Source organism: Colius striatus, chromosome 9, assembly GCF_028858725.1.
Source record: "Colius striatus isolate bColStr4 chromosome 9, bColStr4.1.hap1, whole genome shotgun sequence".
NCBI classification, from domain to species: domain Eukaryota; kingdom Metazoa; phylum Chordata; class Aves; order Coliiformes; family Coliidae; genus Colius; species Colius striatus.
The window spans coordinates 25414773-25438114 of record NC_084767.1 but is presented as its reverse complement, the minus strand read 5'-3'; the positions used below and the strand labels follow the sequence as shown (position 1 = coordinate 25438114).

Genomic DNA, 23342 nt, shown 5'->3' with positions numbered 1-23342 from the left:
GGAAATCTACTGAACACAATTGACAAGACAATGTTTTTACTCGCATTTGGACCTTTTTGGATTAGCATCACAATGTCACACTTTCTAGTGCAAACCAGTGAAAGTCAATTTGCCCCACAATCAAGCTGTGTGTGAAAGCTCTCCCCATATAGGATTATAATGAGAAAATTTATAACAGTAGCCTTAAATTGTTTTAGAGCAAGAAGTAGTATTTGGCTTCTGAGTGTCTGGTTTTGCTTATCATCAGCTTTTCCACACCCCCTGCCTAAGACACCAACCTGCTAACACTGAAATATATGAAGAATTCTACCCATGTGAGTACTGCTATGGCTTGCTCTCATAAGCCAAGGTATACATATGCCAAACCACAAGCAAAACTCATGCTTTACACTTGCTAGACCTCTGAACAAAACCTGAGATCCTCAGATCTCAAAAGAAAAGATACGATGACTGCTCTGGTCTTTCTCTCAAAACCAAAAAGGCTGGTGAGCATCCATGCACTAGGTGACAATGTTCTGGGAAGAACAAAAAGCAGGTACTGAGTTATCACATCTGTCCCAAGGTGAATATGCTTTTCTAGGCAGATATGAAAACAGAGCGAAATTAGGCTTGGACTACAAATATCATGGATATAATTCTCGCATTAAAGAATGTCCCATTTTTCAATCAACAGCAGAGCTGTCTAAAAATAATAGTAATTTAAATTAAAATTGAGGTATTTTTCATTAAAACTGATTTTTCAACCAGCTCTAACAATAGGGAAGTAGAGGAAGAATTAAAATAAGAGACACAGAAATGTAGTATTAGAAATATTCTATGTTTTGTGGCTCTTACTTCAGTAATAGCATCTCCTTGTCTCATCCACTTCTTGCTTCACAATATCAAAATGAGTCTGGCCTAGCATCTTGCTCCAGATAATTTAGTCTTCTCCCCAAGGAATATAAACAATACTTTCAGTCTCCCTCATCCAGTCTACTATTTATCAGCTACAAATACTTCTACTCTGAAATAAAGTAGGTTTCATGCTCTCTAGATCAGAGGATAACTTAGAGCAGCATCTTGAAAACATGCTTGCCCAACTGGGGAGAATTCAGAGCAAAAAGGGAAGCCCTACAGGATGTGGTGTCCTCTGATATTCAGACCTCTGTACTGTTACATGAAGAATCAAGACTGAATGAGGAGGAGCGAGGAAAAGGAAATGTATACATACCACGACTTCACACTTATACAACACTTCTCTTCACAGTCATCTAAAGAGAAACAGGGCACGAATCTTCATCATCCCCATCCACTAGGGATGAAACTGAGGCAGTGGAGAAGAGGAATTTCCCTGAGATTGAAAGGCTACTGGGAAAAAGCAAAGTTCACACTAAAAAGTTTTACTGGCTCTCAGGATTATGCTAATACTACCACTCTTGTTTTTTTTTACAACAGAGGGGTCCTACAGCAGGAGGAGGGGGGCGGAGAAGGGGAGACAAGTAGAATTTCAAATCTTTGGTGTGTATTTATAATGTTGTAGAGAAACTGCATTTCAGGATGGAATGATTATTGATTTCTTAATGGATTACTGCTGCACAAATTTACACTCCCTCCAAAAAACATCAATCTTAGGATAATAATTATAAATCTATCACAGTGTATAGAGCATTGTGACTGAGTAGAAACTTATCGCTATCTGCCAGGAAATGGCCAGTTTTCTATTTCTCCCACTCCAACCACATTACAGTGTGGCAAGAAGCTTTTGAAAAATACATGCTATTATAAAACAAAGTCTGCAATAGCCACAGGACATACCTATAGTCAACTTTCATTAGAAACAGACTCTTCTAAACTGCTGCTCATAAGATGATGCTTGATCCATTAGTGAACAAGTTAATTAATTATTAGAATCCTTTCATGTTATTTTTATCATAGTAATGACACAGTCCTGGCACAGAGTGATCCTTCCTTAATGGGCAACATACATTCACAAACCCACACAACCTCACTTTTTCTGCTTACCAGCCTACAGTCAAATGTTTCTTGTAGCTAAGTAATTTTTTTTAGCAAAGGCATCCATAGAACAGTTTTGCTACAAGCAGCATCATTTTGCAAAAATGACTGAATTACCGCAAGAACTTCCCTTGTCTTCCAGAAGTGTCAGACCAAATCACTGGAGTGAGGGCACTACAGAAATGTAAAATTCGTTCTAAACCTAAATCCTCAATACCCCAAAGTTTGTGCAAGGTGCAAGAATATGGAAGGTTCAAGTCTGGCTCTGTTTAGTGGTTCCCACCCACACCATCACCTATCTTCTGCCCACTGTTTAACTACAGACATTATATGAGGTTAGAGTCCAACTGTGAGCCATGAGCTAAAGGCGAACTGCAAAAGGGCTGGTTGTGAAGCCAGTGCCTCTCAGCTGCTGGCTTCCTCTCTCTGCAAGAGGTGACCACCCTTTGCACTGGGTCAGAGGCAGCAGAAAAAACAAACTGCTGCCTCCTTGACCAACACAAATACGTTAGCTTCAGGCAATAGCACAGTTGAGCATACCTTTTCCTCTGCACACACACCAGCACCAGGAGCTCCCACCCCTTCTCAGACACCACCCCTCTCACTGTGTGAGACTGTTCAACAAACTGGATCAGTGAATTGATCCAGGCTAAAAATACCCTATTTTGTTGTTTGTTTTTTTCTCTTTTAGAAAAACTGCTGTCATTGTTGCAAAGAACAAGGATGCTGAACTCTGCTTTGAATGCTTGCCTCTGCTAGAAAGGCAAGTGAGGGGCTTGCCAGTCATAAAAACTTTAAACAAGCATAACTCACAACACATCCAGTGCCATTAAAACATATGTAGGTTAAAACCCAGCACACAACAGATTTTCAAGCTCCTGCAGCACTGATGAAATGCAGTTCGCTCCTAAGCAGAGTTGTGGTTACACCCTACTCAACACTAGTCCTCCTGTACACAGTACTGAGTCTTACTGTAAGCAGCAGACAATAAAATAACCTCATAGAAGCTAAGTGCTAGAATTTAAATGTAAAGACAAGGTAAAATCTGATTGTAATCTGTCCATTCCCTTCTATACATACCCACAACAATTTCACACACAAATGTAGCCAGTTGATGTTCCCCTAGACTAAACTTGTCACTGCCTTGCCCCTATGACAAGGGTCTGCTCCAAAAGTGTGTGAAACTAGATGGAGAATCTCCCACAAAATGTGATGGGCTTTGGACAAGTCCTAAATTACTCCTGTAGAAGCTCTCCAGCTACACAATACAGAATCAGCACATTAATTCTAATTTCTCTGAAGCTACAACTCAATTAGTGCAGCAATTTTTCCCTGTTCTCAAAACCCAGCATTCTTCCCCTAGCATAAGAACCAGTCATAGCTGCTGTAGAACAAGAGCATCTCCAAAAAAATCTCATTTACTCATAAGGAGGTTAATAATAATAAAAAAAAAACTCCACAAAAGAAAGCAGCATCCTTCAAGGTACACAGGCCACATAAAATAAAAGCAAAGGGCCTAAAGCGCAACACTTGCCATCAGCTTCAATTAGCAGCAAAGTGGGGTTTGGGAAAACAAGGGCCTCTTCAGAGCTGCTATAGGGCAAAGATGAAATCCCAGAATTAAAAACAAAATCCCCACATGCATATTAATATTCAGAGGCAATTACCTTTCAGCTTAAAGTCAGTCAACATGCACCTTACTACAGCAGCTCTTAAAGCAATCTTATTTACAATTGGAAATGGATTACATTATCCCAGCTCCACCTATCCACATAATGCAGAGCAAACTGTCAAACATAAAATTACAAAATGGTTATTGTAAGGTATCCCCTTCAGCATAAGAATTAATTTGACCTATTTTATTACTAAATTATTACTCCCACACAAATTTTCTATCATAGATATCTATCAGCACTGACATTTATATTCCAGCGAGGCACTCTCAGATGCATATTTTCTTCTTCTCCATCTCAAAGGTGTATTGAGCAGATCTGATGTAAATGGCCTCCTGCCAATCTAGTTAGAATCTTTAAACTTCATATATACAATTAGATTGTGACAATAACTGTTTGCTTAAAAAGAAAAAAAAAAAAAGAAAAAAAGAAGAGATCTACAGAGTTTCAGATTCTAAACCAAAATGCTCCACAACTTAAAGAAATTATTCGTCTAAATTTAAGGAGGACCTACAGGTATTTTTACTGCGGTCTGGCAAGTTGTTCTGATTGTCACCAAGAGACATGATTTGACACAATGGCCCTGATTAAGAATGTGCTTAAGTCTTATTAAAGCCAATGGAAGTTAATCATCTGTTTAAGAGCTTTGCTAAATCAGGACCAGAACAGGAGACATTTCCAAAAAATCTAAGCCTAAACCGAACACACAGCAATTAGCTGCACACAGCAATTACATGATTATGGATAAAACACAGTTGTTTAGCATTTACAACAGCACACTTTTTGTGGAATCATTTAGAAACAAGGCCTAATTATCATTCTGTAACAGGTCCCACAATGCATTATAACCCACATATACCATGTTAATTTTAGTTGAAGGAATCGCTCACAAGAAAAAAAAAAAGAAAAAAGTCCTTCCAGTAATATTTGTCCAAATTCTCTAGTGGTTCAATATCTGACCCCTTTGGAACTTCACTGTGTTCACAGCAAGAACATCTGAGTGCTCCAGTCCAGCTCTGTTTTTTTATTGCTACATTTTGCTTACAGAAAATATTCACTCTTGCATTTCAAAATGTAACATTTGTACTCTGTGCTACCTAAGGACCTAAGCCCTGCCCTCAGGAAGCAAGCAAACTGGCAGAGATTTGCATATCCAGAATTACAGATATCAGCAAATTATATCCAGCAAATTATTGCATGCACAGACCAAGAGTTGCTGAAAGCATCATTGTGAATGATCTCAACCATTTGAATTATCTGACAGTAGCCAGGACTGACAAGTTTCACTTTTATGTCCCTTAGTCCAATATTTACTGTATTTTCTTAGCAGTGAGATTTTCAGATAAGTGACTAGAGTCTACACTTCCATTACGTTAAGAAAACAAGGGATTCCCAAACCCAGCGACTGATGAAAAGCCATGCTTTAGTGCAAAATGCAGAAATTAATAAATGTAATTCTTGATGTACCTTCAAAACAAACAAGTACACACATAAAAAAAAAAATCTCGTGGCATGTAACACAATCCTGCGATTTAAAACTTGACTCATGATTGTGAAAGTTTGAAGTTGGCATGCCAACTTGGTGAGCCATCTGCTCACCAACAATTTATAAATGAGACTGCTGCCAAAGCCACTCGATTACTCAGTTCTAATATTAGTGATGTAACTAAAACATACTCAGAGGGTTTTTCTCCCCATGAACCAGGAAGCATAAGGAAAAAAAAAACCCTCAGAGAGGAAAAGTTAAAACCAAAATAGGTAAAATGTGTTTGTGTTCAATATTCTCTTCAAGTCTGATTAGTAAGAACAGTCAAGATTAATTCAGTGTTTCAGTTCTGTAACTCCCTCTAAACCAAGTCAGAAGGGAAAAAAAAATTAAAAAAAAATTAGTAGAATTATTACAAATGAGGAGAGAAAGTAAATTATATATTCTGCAACCAATACCCATTTCTTTGTTAATGATTCAAACAGTATTTTGTTAAAATAAAACACACTATGCTGGAAAAAACCCAACACTTCATAACAACATTTAATATATTTTGACAACCACTTTTAAAATAATAATAAAAAAAATGTGCATACAGACTAGCAGGTACAACTGCTGATTTTACTAGTGATGCCAATTTTACCTTTAAGAACCGGGCAATTTGAGGTAAAAACAGTATCCTATTCAAACAATTCCTTTCTTACTCAAATTCCAGATTACGCGTAACAGTGAAAAACTTCTGGAAGTTAATCTACACTACATAACCTTAGGGCAAAAGATACTGTAATTAAACTACACAGAAAAACTACTCAAACATTTCTAAAACTTTGAGTCACAATTCAGTTTTGTTGGCCTGAAACTCCAGATCCATCTCCATGGCAAGTCAGTAGCAAATCCCAAAGCACAGTCAGTATTCCCAGAGCTCAGCCATGCAGATGCACTGCTACAGTAGCAAACCTGGAAGCAGGCCAGGTCTCACTCTAGCACTTCCACATAGTGCCTTCTTCCCAAAGTTGAAAAAAAACAAAACAGTTTGACCACTGACTTCAACGGGACCAGAATTAGGACATATCTGAATGCTCTACAGAGGATACTAAGAAGATTGATAACACAGGCAATTCTGGTAGTATTAAGAGGACAGTGACAGCAATAAGCACCCCACTTCATTTCAGAACACCTTGCTCTACTGCTGCCAAAAGTAGCTTTTAAATCTGCATTTTGAAATGAAATGCATCATCATTACACAATTACCGTTCTAAGTAGCCTCCTCAACAACAGATCAGCTTTATTTACAATTCATTTGGGTTAATGAGTTAGTTGTAGTTTTATGTGATAGATAATGGGAGAGAATTAATAATTGCTTAATCCACACAAAATTTTGTTGTTCACATTGTGCACAAAATTTTGACAAATGTTTCTGAACCCTAGCCAGCAACCACCAGCACATTTTTCACTCTCTGAAAGCAGCCAAAGCTCAGCAAATATTACATTACATTAAACTGTTTATATATATAATTAGAATTATTATTATAAACTACAGTTATAACTAAAAATTGAAATCTCATTGTCAGCTTGCAAGGTTTTCCCCTTCCAGAATACCTGTCTAGAACACTTAATTCAGGTCATCTCTTTGACGGTCTACCAAGATCTATTCTAGTTACAGTTGCAGGAGAAAATGATGCAGAGATGCAAGCCAGAGAAGAAATTATTCTACCCACAAGTCAGGCATTCCACGTATCTCATGCCTTTGTCCAGACTCCTCCAATGAGCTCCAGTCTGCCTCTGAAGGCTATTTGGAGGTTACAGTCCTAGTTTAACTAGGCATTGGTTTCAAATGCTTTTAAACCATCACCTTCAATTGCCACATGGCCACCTTCTCTGAAAACCACTTCCCCCTTCCCAAACATAGGGTTGGCTTTGCCTCCATCCAGACCTGAGTACTGATTGACCTCACAACAGGAGACATGTCAGAAATTCCTCAGAGGGACACTCACACATCATTAGTTACATAAGGGAGTCTGGATGCCACAGCAAAGGTGAGGAAAATATGACAAGTTGGGGGCATAGAAAGACATTCATGTGTGTCAGAAAACAGAACGGATGATAGCAAGCATCATGAACATAGAAGAACTGATTACCCTTGTGCAATTCTCCTCTTCTGACACACTGTCAGTTGCTTGGGTGCTGTCTATCAGATGCAATGCAAAACTTAAGGATATCCGTATATACAATCACTAAGGAACCTTGGATAATTATACTGCAATTAACTTTCACATCTCTACAATGAAAACACTATTTTTACTCTTTTCCTAAGGCATTGTACTCTCTTGTTCTAGGCCATAAAAAAACCAAATCCCAAAAACAGGGGTCTACTCTAGGAATGGCTGTAGTTGGGACACAGATAAAGCATCTTGACATGAAGATGAGCAGCTACTTTACAGAGCATCATTATAGGTTATTTCCTGGAATGCACTATGCTTTGCCTTGGTTTTGAATACATATGTGATATATATTTACTAGAGTAAAAATCTGACTACTATCGATTTTTCTATAAATATTTAATGGTTACCAGCCAGAAGCTAAATTTAAGTAACAATAGCACTAATGACATTAAATAAATGAAGTGTGAGGAAAAAAAACCAAATGCCTCTCTACAGCATTTCAGCACAAGAGTAGTAAGACAGCAACCTGAAACCATGCTACATGCTGATAGCTTGAGTCATGTCTGGTCCCACTGTCCAACCAGCAAGGTCATTTTGCACATTTAACAAAAAAGGTAGGTTCTGTAAGCAACAGACTTAGCAGAGACTGGTTTCCAAAAACTTCTTCCCATGTATTTGACATTTGAAAAGGGTGGCACTTAATAGCTTTTCCTTCAACTGAGCAACAATTTGCACCTCTCTCCTCTCTCTGGCTTCCTAATTTCATGAGACTTGTACAATTTTAAAATTTTTCAAGCCCATTCATCTCTATCGTATGGGACCGAAACTCAGTAAGTGCCCTGAATTTATATTTACACACATCGCACATGTTCAGGCTTGCTGTAAACCTGGGCTGGACACATTGTCATATTTTTTTCCTCCACCTGCCAAGCTTCCTCTACTCAGTTATAGCATTTATACCCTAAGAACACTCTAGCTTAGGATTCACATACAAATGCATAGGACTTATATAAATAAAGACATTGTGCAACTGGTAGAATATAAATTTAAAAGAACACAAATATACTCACAGAGCTCTCATAGTTGTATGCTACTTGACCCTTAAATATACAACTAGCACATTATTATTCTGAACTCTTGAGAGCTACAATCTGACATTTTGAAGTCACATACAAAAATGATGAAGCTGACTGCCTCCCACCTATAGGAGCTGAACTCATACTAACACTAATTTCTCTAATTTTTCTCCACCTCTTCAGCCTATAATTTTATTCACCCATTTGTATCTTTTCAGCTGGCATCCTTTGTGAAGCTCTTAAAGATTTATTGTTGAAAAAGCGTGATATAACGAGGAGATATTATTACATTACACTCTAGAAGAACAGATTATCCAAACAATAATATCTAACAGTGATGGAGAAAAAAGCCTGTGTATTTAAGCTAGAAGAAATTTTCAAACAGTTGCATGGAAATGTATTAAACTCATCCAGGAACCACCTATGCTGGTAACAAGGTCAAAACAACTGCTAAAGTTGACCCAAATTGGGGAGATTAAACTGTAAAACTATTACAGACATCTACGTCTAGAGTGTGCCTACATCTGAAAGGTGATGAGGATTAAGGCATGATGTGAATTTAAGGCCCAATAACGTATTCTAAAATATTTCAATACTCATGTATACTCTCCACAAGTGCCAGATCATTGCAGGCTCTCCAGAGATGCAGAGAGGGGCCCCTTACCACAATACTAGACATGCAATACAAAGGCCACACCTAGGAACAGACAGTTAAAAGCAGTGTGCAAAGACTTGTTCCCCTTCAGGGGCCATTACCCAGATAAGGCAAAATGCACACTGCAGGATACCATTTTCTCATGAAATAAGATTGAAAACAACCAAAACCAACCCCCATTTTCTTCTTTTGCCTTCTACCCCTGTCACAGGCCTGGCTGCTAACCAGAACAAGGTCTTTAATCTACTGTGACTCTTTCCTGGAAACTTTTAAATCATCCATGACTTAAAGAGAATAGCTACTCTTCTCCAAATTAATAAATCTCTTATCTCTTCTGTGTAAAAAGACTTGCTGTTTTCACACAGAACAAGGCAACTTCTTTCATTTTCAAAAGAAGAGAATTCACACCATACTGTTTGCTGCTGAAGCAGGTGTTTAATTCATGCTGCCAGAGTTTAAAAGATGCACAGACACAGTTACCAAAAATTCTCTCAGTTTGTGTTTTATGGATAGATCATTACTTAAAAGAGCACATTTGCCTGTAGAGTGAACCAAAATGCACAAAGGCTGATCTGAGGACTAGGAAAGAGTAGGTGCAAATTCTTGTTTGACTGCACACACACACATATTACCAAACCAAAGAGTATTTATGAGCAAAATAAACATGGAACTGGGCTTCTCCAGACAGTTTTCTGGGCTACTCACCAAAGTAATTGTCACAGACTGAGGGAATACACATCCCTTGAGAAAATCCAGGACACCAACACTTTCTTCTGATGGAATTAGAGGTTTTGGAGGCTGAGATGAATGCATGACTAACATGGAGCTGAGAAGATTGTAGCCTACTGTTGAAGGTCACAGCATCGATATCTTTAGGATAACACGTGTTTTGCTCAAGTGGAGGAACAAAGAGGATAAACAAGAAAATCTCCCTCATTGGAAACTCAAGCTTTGTCATTTATGTGGTTTACCTGCAAATGTAGCATCTCTCTTGCAAGCCCTGCCAAGATCATCCATCAGCTGGAGATAAAATACGGTCTGTCTTATCTCCTCACATAAGAGGAAACTTCATGAGAAAAAAAGGCGACAGCACAGGCAGACAAGGTGAATGGATTTTATGTACTTCAGTATGTCCTACCTTCTCTGGAAATTGCTTCAGGCTTCCACAACTAAAAACACCAGCAGCACCAAGATGTGGCTGATCTTCTACCCCCAGCACATGAAACTTCAAGGTGGACAACAGAACTGGGTCCTGAAAAATCCTTCTCCAGGCCAGTGCTAGGAAAAGGACTTTTAATATTCCCACTACTCTTCCCTTTCTTACTCTCCTGCTGCAGTGACTACACCTGTGCCCAGAACAGAATCACAGGTGGTACCAATACCTCAGCAGAAAGAGGAGGTGAAAATAGTCTTTGCAGCTTCTCCAGGTAATATGAATCCATGATATGGACAGTGGAGGTAAGTCTGAAGGGAATCAGATTCCTTGGCTCATGTCTTAAATAAAACTCAGAGTCTGATAAGAAGAGAAGCTCCTACCTATTTAGAGAGGTGATGCACTTAAGCTTTGCCTTCTTTTCTTTCACCACCAGCTGGTAGACGCAGATAGTCACTCTCCATACTAGGGGTCAGAACATAGCCTGGCCCTAGGACCAAGCTCCAGCCACCTACAGATGTTTCCCCATTCCTGGGGGGGCACGGGGATTCAAACAGAGGGGAGCCTTGTAACCTCTCTTGACAGGCCGAATGCAGAGCAACTGAGAGCTAAAACAGCAGATATGACACATGCAGAGCCCACCACCTCTGCTATGCCTCAGCCACACGGTGTTATAGAAATAAAGCCAAAAAGTGTAAAGCAAAAACAAGAGGTGTGGAGTAAGCAAAAGTCAAGTTTAATTTTTTTTTTTTAAAAAAAGAGGTTCTAATTCATTGGAAATTTACATGACCTATGAGAAGAGAGGCATCAATCAGTCCCCTGCTTTTCCAAGAACAGTGTTCGCTGTTTTACAGTACGCTTCAATGTACCACCTGTAACATCACTTGCAGGTGACCCTGCCAGCCAGGGCTATGCTTCCAGCAGGAGCTTCTGCCAGCATCACTCTTCCTGGGAGGGATGACAGCTCTTTACAGGCACACGCTGACACAGCAGTGCCAGCAGAAGCTGTAATGTAGACCTGGCTCCTGATCAAGGGCAGGTTTTGCTGCTTAGTTTAAATAGGAGGTTGTCCATTCAGAGACCTAGTGATGTGCAGCTGTATGGAAGAGTTAAAAGGCTGTGGTTGCTCTAATGTGATCATACCAGAAAAAGGTTCTTTAGGACTACTGCAATTATTCCTGTGTGGGACAGGAAATAAGCTATGCTGGTATTAAGGGACTTCTGGACATGTTTCATTATGGTGCTGCAAAAATTACATGTAAAACACCACCTAAGCAAAGGAGACACCATAATAAAATCCCTGCTTTCAACAAGGCCTAACACATACCACTCAAACCTCCATCCTGAGTGATCTGTGATTCATAAAAAAAACAGGCAAGAGAGAGATAAAAGGATCACAGAAACATGAAGGAACTCCTCTACAATGACAAGAGTCAGGACAAAAACTAGGTCTCCAATCACCAAGCCCAGAGCCATACCTATGAAGACTCATGGCTTCTCAGTGATAGCCACAGCTGTGCTTCCTTCTATTGGGAAGCAGCAGTCAGCCACCTGGCCTCCAAACAAGCACTCACTGCTCTAGGCAAGGGACAAGATGCCATGGCACAGGCTCCACACGTGGGCTGGCAACAGATCATATTACTACAGAGAGCAGTGGCATCGCTTCTCTTAAATTTTCTACAGAGCTGCTTCACGGTGGATCCCTCAAAGAGTTTTTTTCACTGGGATCACTGAGGGGCTTTGCCTTTTCCTCTTGGCTAGAATAGCATCACTTCCTCAGGGTGTCCTCTTGGCACTGGAAAGCAGACGAGTACCACTCACCCTCAGTAATACACAAAGATTACACAGATAACTGCATTTCCACCTGTAAAACTTAGTCCTGCAAAATGTTATTTATCTTGAGATCTACAAAGAGCCTGTGGCTCATAGGAACGAGAAACAAGACCTGAATTCAGTCTTCCAGGAGAAAATAAAATACTCATTGATTTCTACAGGAGTAGTACCATCTAGCAGGTTTGGGGATGGGAAAGTGGGCTCTCTAACAAATATCTTGTCATCCAGCTGCTATCAAAGTGCTGTATTTCAAGAACGATGAAGATTGGTCTTTTCACTGGTATGTCTGAAACAGAACTGAAATTCCAGAAGCAAACATTGAAAACTTGCTGACTACTAAGCTAGCAAGAGCACTGAGTGTTGTAACAGGGTGTGTATCAAGGAAAGTTAATTGAACCTGACAGTCCAAGAGAATAACAGAAGCTCCCTAAGAAAGGTGTGTGCTGCAACAAAGCCCTGGTAGATGACCTCTCAAGAGACTTCCATCAGAATGAATAAAAACCTATTTAATGAGATTAACTGATCATTTCACTCCACCCTGGTTATAACACTCACTGAGAAAGAGGAATGTTTTTTCAGCCATGTATCTGACTCCACAGGGAATGACAGAGATACTATGACAGAAGATAAGAAAAATACAGGAGGAACCCTCCATTGTTGGAGTGTGAGCTATGAAAGTAGTTTAAGCAACACATACTAGTCTCAGTGTTTGTATTAGAGGAACTATTCCTCCATGTTTATATCAGAGGAGTTATTCCACAACTTTTAAAAACATGAAAAATCTAAGCTGATGAGCAGGAAGCTACAACAATTCCAAGATTTATCCCAGCTGGTATATAATTACAGGCCACGTTTTTTTTTCTTTTTTTTAAAAGCAAACAGCATAACATTACTCTGTAGAGCTTTAGTTTCTTAGGTATGGACAAAAACCTAGATTTCTGTGTAAAGTTTGATTATCACCTTTTTTATTTATAATTTTTCCTTCTCAAACTTCAAGAAAGTTAAATCCATTGGCTACATCTTTGTTGAGGATTATTCCCCTAGCAATTCTCTGGGAGTCTGAGCTTAAAAGACTGAAGCAAAGTCAGTGCTCCTGTAAGTGTCAAAGGAGCTCATCCCTTATGTGTAATCTTATCTTGGCATAGTGCATATTCACCGCTCTTCTACCTGTAAAACCAGAGGTACATCTGTATAAGGCATCACCATAAAATTCCACAGCTAATCTCTCTAAATATCAAACTGTCAAAGTTGGAGTCAGACACAAAGGACTGAAGGACATCTCAAGTTACTGTCAAAAGTCCATCTCCTTGCGCTGAAGCAGGATCAAAGATACTCAGACCAACAGATGTTGCCTATCCTCCTCAAACGCTGCTGAGGAAAGATTCCTCAGCATCTCAAGGTTATCTAGTCCCAGTTTTTAGCACCATATGTAGTGATTCACACTTTTCAAGATATTTGGAAGAACTGAATCCCCAATTTCAGGGCACAGAAATTTGGCTGTCAGAATTCTTCATGCCCCAGTGCAAGTGCCAGGGGAGCAACTGCCTCAAAGCACTAATTCAGTTCCCTCTCTACAGCCCAGCCCACACAGCTTTAACCACCTTCCCTGAAGAAAATCCTCTTGCAGAGGCTCAGTCTCCATTTCCTTATCCTACTGAAAAAAACCCAACATACTGAACCAAAAAGAATCCAGTGCAAGGTCCAGCCTCACGTGCCTGGGTAGCAGACTCTGGCGATGGCAAGGCTTGTTTGTCATGTTGTTGAGGCATGAAGCAACCTCTAATTTTACAGTTTCACTCCAAAAGGCAGACTCCACAGTTAAATTTCTTTATCCATAAAGATGTGGTAATGATACAGCTGCGGTACATGAAACTTTCTGCTCGGGACAAAACAACTGTGACAAAACAGGGCTTGTAGGACAATTTGAGTTCAAAAATGAAAGTAATCATGAAATATTTGGGGCTTTGAAGCTATGAGGAAAGGTTGCGGGAACTGGGGCTGTTTAGTCTAGAGAAGACTAGACTGAGAGGGAATCTCATTAATATAAAGTATATAAATGGAGATGGGGGCATCACTTTTTTTTTCTACTGTATCTAGTGATAGAACAAGGGATAATGGGATGAATCTGTAACAGAAAAAGTTCCATTTAAACATAAGAAAAAACTGTGAGGGGGACGAGAGCACTGGCACAGGCTGCCCAGGGGCAGTTGTGGAGTCTCCTTCTCTGGAGGTCTTCAAAACCCGCCTGGACGCATTCCTGTGTGACCTGATCTAGGTGGACCTGCTTCCGCAGGGATGTTGGACTAAATGATCTCTAAAGGTCCCTTCCAAACCCTATGATTCTACGAGAAAGAGTGCAACTGACAGCCCACCCCAGTCTACCCTAATCCCTGGAAACACTGTATTTGCTACATTATAATAAGGCCTTGAAAAAGTTATCTGCTGCTGAAACCATTCACACTTAGTACTGTTGTCCCAACGGCTATCTTGTCAGGCAGCGTGATCATTCCCACCACGGATCAAATGTAGTTGTCTCATTATTTTCAGCAGAGTTGTTTAACAACACTTATTTTCTTAATAAATTATTTCTCGCAATTTAGTAACATTTTAAGTAATTATAAACACATCTTCAAATTGTAAGACAATTTTGATCACTTTCAAATATCAGATGTTGGGTTTGATATTTATGATCGTTCTGAGGCTGTTTCATAAGGGCTCCCTTTGTCTATGAAAGCAAAGAGAAGAAAGTTATCTGGGACACTCACTGTAAAGTCTCTAATTTAAGAGGAAATTTTCTCTGTCACTGACTGTCAGATGCTAATAATTGCTGTTAATATTTTCCATACGATACCAGGCAAATGGTCTTAGAGAAGTATCCTTCATCCTATACAAAGCGGTCACCAAGTCAACCAATCCAACAACTGTGCCCTGTAGTTTCTAAGTCTCTTTTAACCTGTAAGAGAAAAAAATCTCTCTCTCTAACAACTATGGAAAGAATTCAGTTTGATATTACAAGGAGGCGACTGGAGATTGTTTCTTTTTAAAGCCTCTTTTACAAGGATTCCCCATCAGTCTTTAGTTAGTACGCCAGTTCATATTCAGAGGTTCCTGATCACTTACAGACCAATTCAGCATCCACTGAAGGCAACAAGACAGAATCCCTTGAACTCAGTGGAGTCTATAGGAAGGCTTAGGGCCATGAAGGTAACTCTCTAGTACCAACACAAAGGTAACTGAGCAGGCCTTTGACACCTAGCTTTGGGTGTCAGCCTTTGGAAGAGTTTTCCTACTGAAGATCAGAAGAAAACCTGAACTTCCAGATTCGGGGCTATGTAAATGTATAATCTGTACTCAGCAGGTATAGTACTAATTTGTCATTTGCTTTAGAAGACAGTGGGATGATCTATCAACCTATTCAGCTTGACTATTTACGTGTATTTTAAATCTTTGCTTACATAAAACTACAATAAAATGTTTTAGAACAGAGCATCTGCCAACATACATACAGTATTCTGCTAAAGGCAGATACATACCGTAAGGTATGTGTAAGATCATTAGTTAGCTATGACAGGCGATTTACTGTGATTTATCTTTCAGGATCATCTCATTCACACGGAAAATTGAGTGTCAGCCCCATCCATAACCTACACATACCGTCTAGGTACTTGAAAATTATAATAGGTTAAAGGAAGCAGCAGACAACTCTCCAACGTGAGCCAAAAGGTTTAATCCGAAACCTTTTGGAATAAAACCTGAAAATATAAGTAGCCCAGCCAGAACTCCCACTAACGTGGATTGCCAGGGGCTAACGAACATAGAAAACTCTTTACCTAGCACATAATTTTACTGTTGCTGGGAGAGCACTGCTCAGTCATTTCGGTACAGATCCAAGAAATTTGCTTCTTATGGTTTTGTCTGAGTCAGACACAAATTAAAACCAAATTAAGAGCCGTGGTTCAAAATGATTCAATGGAATGCAAGAACAAAGGTCAAAACACAGATCTCTACCCTGCAGGTGCATGTTTTGAGAGTACAGCTCAATGAGGCCATCCACTTTCTGGCAACAAAACCAGGAGCGAAACATTTGGGGTTTGATCCACGTACCATCTTGTGTACCAGCTTCTCAATTACCAAACCCTACCCAGCCAGAATGACATGCCCTGGGCTTCACTGTAACAGCACGCTAACAGTGGATTGCTCTCCAGTGACTCCATTAGAAATTAACGCACACTGAAATACAATGCAGCCACTTCCTCCACATACAATGAAGGGTGATGGATCAATCCAACGGGAGCTATCAAATTTATACAAAATGTTTCAAACAGCCATTCCTCCTTACTTTCCCACCTGCACCTCTCCTTAAAAAAAAGAAAAAAAAAAAGAGGTCGCAGGCCTCTGGGTTACTGAACCTTTAAAAGGATTTCTTGCACATCAAAAAATAGGTAGAAAGCTCTAAAGCACAGTCTCACAATTTAGTCTTACACATGCCAGATCCAAGATTTGGCCAAAAACCTTGAATGAACCAACATAACATATATCACAAAGCCGACAACCTCTAATCAATATCTCCCATATATAAGACAGAGCAAACCACCTCTCTGCAAAACATTCTTATGCCTGCAAATAATAAATAAATTACAATAAATTTAAGAAGCTAATTTTTTAACAGCAGCACATGCTTAACGCAGAGTAACAGTGATAGAAGCAGTTGAGACACCTGTGAGACATCACAAAAAGCATTTAAAAAAATAAGATATTCACCAAGGCTGCAGATATGTGCACTGCAAAAACCAACGAAGCTTAAAAAACATGAAAATGTTAACACAATGAGCAGGAAAACATTGAATGTGTTAAAATATTTTTGCATGACTTCATCCTAGATCTTTCTATTCCCTAATTTGACTCTGTTTTTTCGTCTAGATTATAAAGAAGATTTAAAACAGGGTGCTTTTTTCCCCTTCCAATGAAGGCTTCCCATTAATAAAAAGGAAACAAAGAAAATGAAGAAAGTGAGTAGTAAAACTTTTACAACATAATAAAATATATCAGAATCCCAGTGCAGCATGATTGGAATTGTCTAAAGATGCTGAATAATGATCAGTTGTCATATAAAGTTCAGTCCAGAGTATTAGCAATCATATTCTCTAGCAACATGTATATAATTGAGAGATGTTCATAATAACCCTCAGTTTTAAAGGCTCATAAAAACTGCGTTTTACTTGTAATTTGCAGGAGGAAAGAAGAATTCTTAAAGGAAAGTAACATCTTTCTCTCAGTAAGACAGATTCTGAGGAAAATACACTGTATTTTAAAGCAAGCAACCCTAAAAGCTCTCTTTTTCCTTCACTATTTTCCATGGGTTATTACATGAACGCTCAGTTTTAAAAGATAAATACATATCTATAGTACACACACTAGAAAGAATTCCAGTACCCATAGAGAGGAACTCTCTGAAAGCATATTGGAAGCAAAGCACGTTACATTACTTTTGAACACAAGTACAGAGTTACTTTAAGGTAAATATCTTGATGTAAGATTGTAACCAACATTAAAACAAGCCATGGCATTCACACACATGGAAAAGATGTTGATTTTATGAAATGTGTGTAATTACATCTATCCACCTCCAAAATATATCACGAAAATAATTATAAAATACTATGAGCACTTGGCACTCTGTATAGACTCCCAAATGTCTCAACATTTTCTCAATTTCTCACTTGACATCCTTAAACAAAATCCTTTCAGTTTGTTAGAGTGTCAACTACCAAGTGCTACAAACTTCCAATTATCCCAGCCACTTTTGGACTTGCCAAGGCAAAGTTGAGATAATGAACAGGATGCTGAAGTTTCTATATGGAATAGTAAAGTACAACCTGCAACCAAACTCAGATATTTTAACTCTATACTTTTGCCACAGTAAAGCCTTTTTGTAAATAAAATGTGTTTGCTTTCAAAGGAAGCTATTTCAAGCTGTTTTGGGAAGCACAGTATGTAATAGCAAAAATAATTTCCATTTGGATTTCAAAACCTGATGAAACAAAACCAGCATATATCAAGCCTAGTGTTTTCCTACCTGGAACAGGTAAGGGCCAGCTCTCAAATGCTCCCTTGGGATAGTTCAGACTAGTAATCCCGTTCATGTTTAGATGAGACAACAGCATGAACAAGAAAGAAAGAAAAAAAAATTCTACCCTGTCCTCCTCTTTTATTAGCAATGCCTAGGCAGCGGTTGAGACCCAGTAAGCAAGTAAAGGACCCGGAGGACCAGACTAAGTCAAAGCCACTGCTTGAGAGAAACAGGTTTAAGAAGAGACTTACTGCTTGCCATGTGACTGGGGGAGGTATGTTGCCCATTGGGTGTGCTGGAGGTGAGGTCAATGGCCATGCCGGAGTGCTCCCTTTCGGGCGAAAACTCATTGTCACCTGCTTTCACAAAACAAGTCCCCTGTAAGTTTCCATCCCCTTCTTCAGCAGAACTATACAATGATTCAAAAATATGATGTGCTTGCCCCCTTTGCCCTTCCCTTCTTTAGCAGCAGGGTCTTTCTTCTACAGCCTATAAAAACTGAACTCTCAGTAGCCACAACTAAACCTTGGACCGACTAATTTTAAGAGCACCCCCTCAAACCTACTGTCACTAGTCTTCTGTGCATAAACCTGTGACTGACCTTGCCCCAGCTGCTTTGTCTCAAGAGAAGTTAGGATTATTTTTTCATTTGCAAGCACCACAAATCCAGGCTGGGCGGGAGATGACTGAAACAGTACTTCACCATGCAGACCTTACCCCTAAAGCATTTACACAAACCTCAATACAGAAAACAGGAGAAATGCACAGTTAAAGGCAGGAAAAGTTTTTGGCTGCAATTTGGATTTCCGAAGATGAACTCCCTCTCATTTGCAAAGTTCATTCATCCTCAGCAAATATTTAAACATGGAGCTATTCACTCATGCACCCATCCCCATGCATTTTTCAGTCACACACAAAGTTCATGTTTAAATGTTATTAATTCAGTGTCATCTCAATGCAAAGATCATATAAAAAAAAAACTAGTGTTTCGGTGTCTGCATTATAGAAAGGATAGCAGGGGAAAAGAAAAGTCATTCAGAATAATCAAATGACTACTTACATGTTATATATCCATCAACAGCCTCTGCTTCCATAGTCAAAGTGCAGTGCTGCAAGGCAGAAAAGTACACCCTCAAAGATGCCTGTCAGTAGCAACCATTCAATGATTAAACTTACCTAAAGCCCTAAGTAGTTGCCCATTTTACTGCTGTTGTAACTACTGTCTAGAAATGCACAAGTGTGCTGCATGTGCTGATTTGCAAATCACTGAACTCTTCCTGCAAATTATGAGAGTAGAAAAATTCAGCTGCCTCCTGGGCAGGCGGTGCTGGGATCATCTTGGGCTGACTGTCCCAGTCTTTGTCCTCTACTTCCATTTTTAGCCAGTCTGAGAGCTTTTCCCTGACTTTCCACTTGTTTTGTTCAAGACAGGATGGTAACGCTTTATCAGTTACTAGCTCTCACAGCCAGAACAGACTTTGATGAGATGGATCCTACTAACAATTGCTCTTTTCACACGCACCCCAAGAGACTCCATCCTGATCTAAACAAAATAAAGTCCTCCAATGACCGCTCCCCTCGGAGAGAGCTATCCCAACTCTGGCACCACTGTACGCACACACATGCACACACAGACACACACACACACCTGTACATGCACCTGCTCACTCTAACCCTATTTTATCTGCCACAGCATGAGGCCAAACATCACACTTAATACTCCCAGATCATGCATTTTGTGGTGTGAAGCAATCTTAAAGTTTCTGGAAGCATTTTGCTGACATAGAACAAGCTATTACTTTCCAGAAACCCAAGTAACTGTATAAAATGACACCCCCTAGCTACATTTGATATATATTGAGGGGAAAAAAAACCAACAAAACAAACCAAACCCCAAAAACCAGAGAGAGATATCAATAATCGTAAGTATGTTCTTTTAAGTGGAAAAGTTAAGAATCTGACATGACCAGAGGAGAATTTTATTTCCTCCCTCCCTCCACAGCCTCTTTTTTTGCCCTTAGTTTCAAAACTCTCATTGCACCAGGCAGCTAAATTATTCACAATGAGCCATTTCTGTATTGATCGCTAAGTATATTTAGCCCTGGCTCCTGGAATTTCTCCATTACTTACTGGAAAACAGGCAGCTTCACTTCTTGTCTCCAAAACCACTTCCCTCCCCCTCCCTTAACACTCTTTCCTTCCCCCTCCAACCTGCCTTTCCCCCAATAAATAAATACTTGTCTCTGTACTCTTCTTTGGTATAAAGCAGATCAAATTCCCCAGGCATTCGGCACATAACACTTAAATTTCAACCTGTCCAGCTGCTACTAAACTCTCTTCAATTACTGATTTTCGTATGACTCTTAAAACCTCCAAAAAAAAAAGTTTTTAAAACAGGTAAGCCACTTCCTCAAGCCCTTCAAAGTTACCTTATCTTCCCCCTAGTCCAGGTAGGCAGTCACACACTGAGAAAAAGAAAGAAACATCAGAAGCAACAGGGAAAGATCATCCCAGCCAATGAAGTGGAAGGAAAGAAAGGGGAGGAAGGGAGGAGGAAGAGAAAGACAAAAAGAAACACAGAAACATCCATAACCGAAATTAAAACACAGTTTGATTTTTATTTTTTGTTGCTTCAAGGGGTGGGGAGGAGGAGGAAGAGGAGGGGGAAAGAAAAAAGTTTGATCACCATTTTTAGGCTGGTGACGGCAAATCCCAGCTGCTAAGCCTTCCTCTCCACAACGAATGGAAAGAGAGTTTTGCTCTCGGGCTGAAGACACAGTCAGATGGGGAAAGTTTGATTTTTTTTTTTTTTTTTTTTTAAAGAAAGGGGAAAACAGAGAAAAAGGGGAAGAGGGAAAGGGGAGAGGAACCCGCCCCCGGCACTTACAGGTGGGGCATGCGGAGCCAGGCAGCCCCGGGTATAAGCCGGCGGGGAAACTCGCTCAGGAATGGCACATACTTTGAAGGAAGATGAAGAATAAAACAAGAGGAAGAGGGAGGGAGGTCAGTCAGTGCTACAGCAATGCGATTAACTAGCGGGGAGAGAGAGGGGAGACAGAAAAACTTGATCCACCGGTTCCTTACGAATCGGCACGAAAAGGTGGGGAGGGGAGGGAATGTGGGGCGGGATGGGGTGAGGGGGTAGCCGGCAGACGCACTCACACCCCGCGCAGGAAAACCTAGGCCAACTTCCCCGGAGTGCTGCTCCGGCCCTGGGCGACACTAGGCTCCGCGCCTCATCCCTGCCTCTCCCCGCCCCTACCACAACCTGTCAAAGTCATGGAAGTCTTGCCTCATTTTTCATTTTATTTTCTTTCCTCCCGTTCCCCTCCATCCACCCTTCCTCCCATCGCAGCGTCAGGCCGCAGCCCCCCGGGGGCCCGCAGGTGACGGCGGGCGCTGAGGGAAATGGCAGCTGGGGCCGGCGCTAACGGACCTGGCGAGCCCCACCGCCCGCCCCCGCCGCCCCTGTCCGCCCGCTTCGCATCCATTTAGGGGGCTTTTCTTTTTTATTTTCTCCCCCTTTTTTTTTTCTTTTTTTTCCGGGCTAACAGCAACAAGTCATCGGAGCCCACCGCCGCGCAGGAGATGCTGCACAGCCGCACTTTATTTGGGGACCCCTCCACAAGCAGACAGACCCACGGAGCCCCCGCCGTGCCCGCCGCCTCGCACGCCGGACGGAGCTGTCCTCCCCGCCACGGAAAGAAAGAGCGGGGTGGGGGAAGAGGAAAAAAGAAAAAGAAAGAAAGAAAAAGAAGCCAGGCGCAGATTTACCTCAGCCGCGCAGGCAGTGAATCACTTCCATCACCCTTTTGTTTGTGTTTTTATTAGTGTCGGCTCTCTCTGCCTAGTGGAGGTGTGTTTGTGCACGGCAGTTGGCTATGGAAACTAAGGCAGTGGAGCTGTAGCTAAGGGTAATCCTGTTTTTACTTCCTCCATCTTCAGAGAGCAGGGTTAGCCTGGGACAGCTGGTCAAACCCCGAGAAACCGATCCGGCGTCGGCGGCAGCCGCCCGCCCGCACTCTCTCACACACACACGGACACGGACACGCTCACACACACACACACACGCACGCGCGCGCTCGCACCGCCACGCGCGCGCGCAACCCCGCGGGCGGGCGCGCGCCGCCCGAGCCGCCCCCCGGCGCCTCACCCAAGGGCCGGCGCGGCAAGCGCGCGGCGGGAGGGGAAAGGCGGGGGGGCGCGGGGGGGCGCGCGGGGGGCGGGTGCCCGCGCCGGCAGGGCCGCTCAGCACGCTCGGCAATCGATTAGAGGACAAGTGCCGCCGCCGTGTGCGCTCCGCGCCTCACGCGGACAGACACACGCGCGCGCGCCGCCCCCTCAGGGAACCGCCGCGTCCCCGTCTTCCCCGCCCCCCCTTCCGGGCACCGGGCTACCCCGTACCCCCCCTATCGCCCGCCGCCTTCCTCCTCCCCTTAGGAGCGGCAGCCGCCGGGCCGCCGCTGCCGGGCGGGTGAAGTTGCCGGCGGAGTCATGATTCAGCACTTCTATTTTTAACCGCCGGGCGGCCGCGGGCGCGCAGCACCCGCCGCCCCTCGCCGCGGCCCGTCCCGCCGCTCTCCCCCCGTCCCTGTCGGCTCTTGGCACTAACGATTGCCGCGGCGGGAGCTCGGAGTGGGGAAGGGCGAACGCTGAGCGGCGTAAAGCTGGCGGGGAAGGGTTGGGAAGCTGCTGCGCTTCCCGAAGAGCGAGGTGGGGTGGGGAGAGGGGGAGAGCCAGCATTATTCCCCTGAGGAAAACCTTGTCGCTGCCGCGCAGACAGTGCTGAAGGAACACCCGCAGGGGCTGCAGGCCCACCTCGGGCCCTGACCTGGTTGGTGTGACTGCAGCGAGGCGGCACCTGCTGTCCTGATGTGCTTTCTCAGAGGAGCTTTCTCTTGCCTTCAACAGGTTTTAGGCTAGGTGCAAGAGCATAATGTTTTTTGTCTTAGAGCATCTGATTGTCAGACCTGAACTACTATGTGGCAGTGACCACAGTAGTGCCATTATTAGGCACCAGAACTGTTGGCTGGTTAAGACGCTATGGTGTACGTCATGCATTATACACACAGGTGGTATTAAATTTGCAAAGTTAAGCACAAAAAATGCTAGGAAGCATCACTGCTTGTACACCCTTGAGCCTTTTAACCCAACAGAGCATCCAACAAATAACAGGAAGTTAGCCTTTATCTATTGTCTAGTACCTACTGGTACTGAAGGGGATATTTAGCTAGCAAGTTTC

General features: G+C 41.8%; 1 protein-coding gene across 3 annotated transcripts in view; it reads right to left on the bottom strand.

The window, feature by feature from the left end:
• Positions 1-22020, bottom strand: part of IKZF2 (IKAROS family zinc finger 2) — a 113501-nt gene extending 91481 nt beyond the window's left edge. For 2 of the 3 annotated variants that reach the window (XM_062002292.1, XM_062002295.1), the window contains exons 1-3: positions 21875-22020; positions 19161-19209; positions 18352-18456 (exon numbers count right to left, since the gene is read on the bottom strand). In XM_062002292.1, coding sequence (XP_061858276.1) covers positions 18352-18456; positions 19161-19194 — 139 coding nt within the window. In that variant the 5' untranslated portion in view covers positions 19195-19209; positions 21875-22020. The remainder of the gene's footprint in view (positions 1-18351; positions 18457-19160; positions 19210-21874) is intronic. The other variant, XM_062002293.1, reaches the window with a different exon arrangement.
• Positions 22021-23342: the final 1322 nt, after the last annotated feature.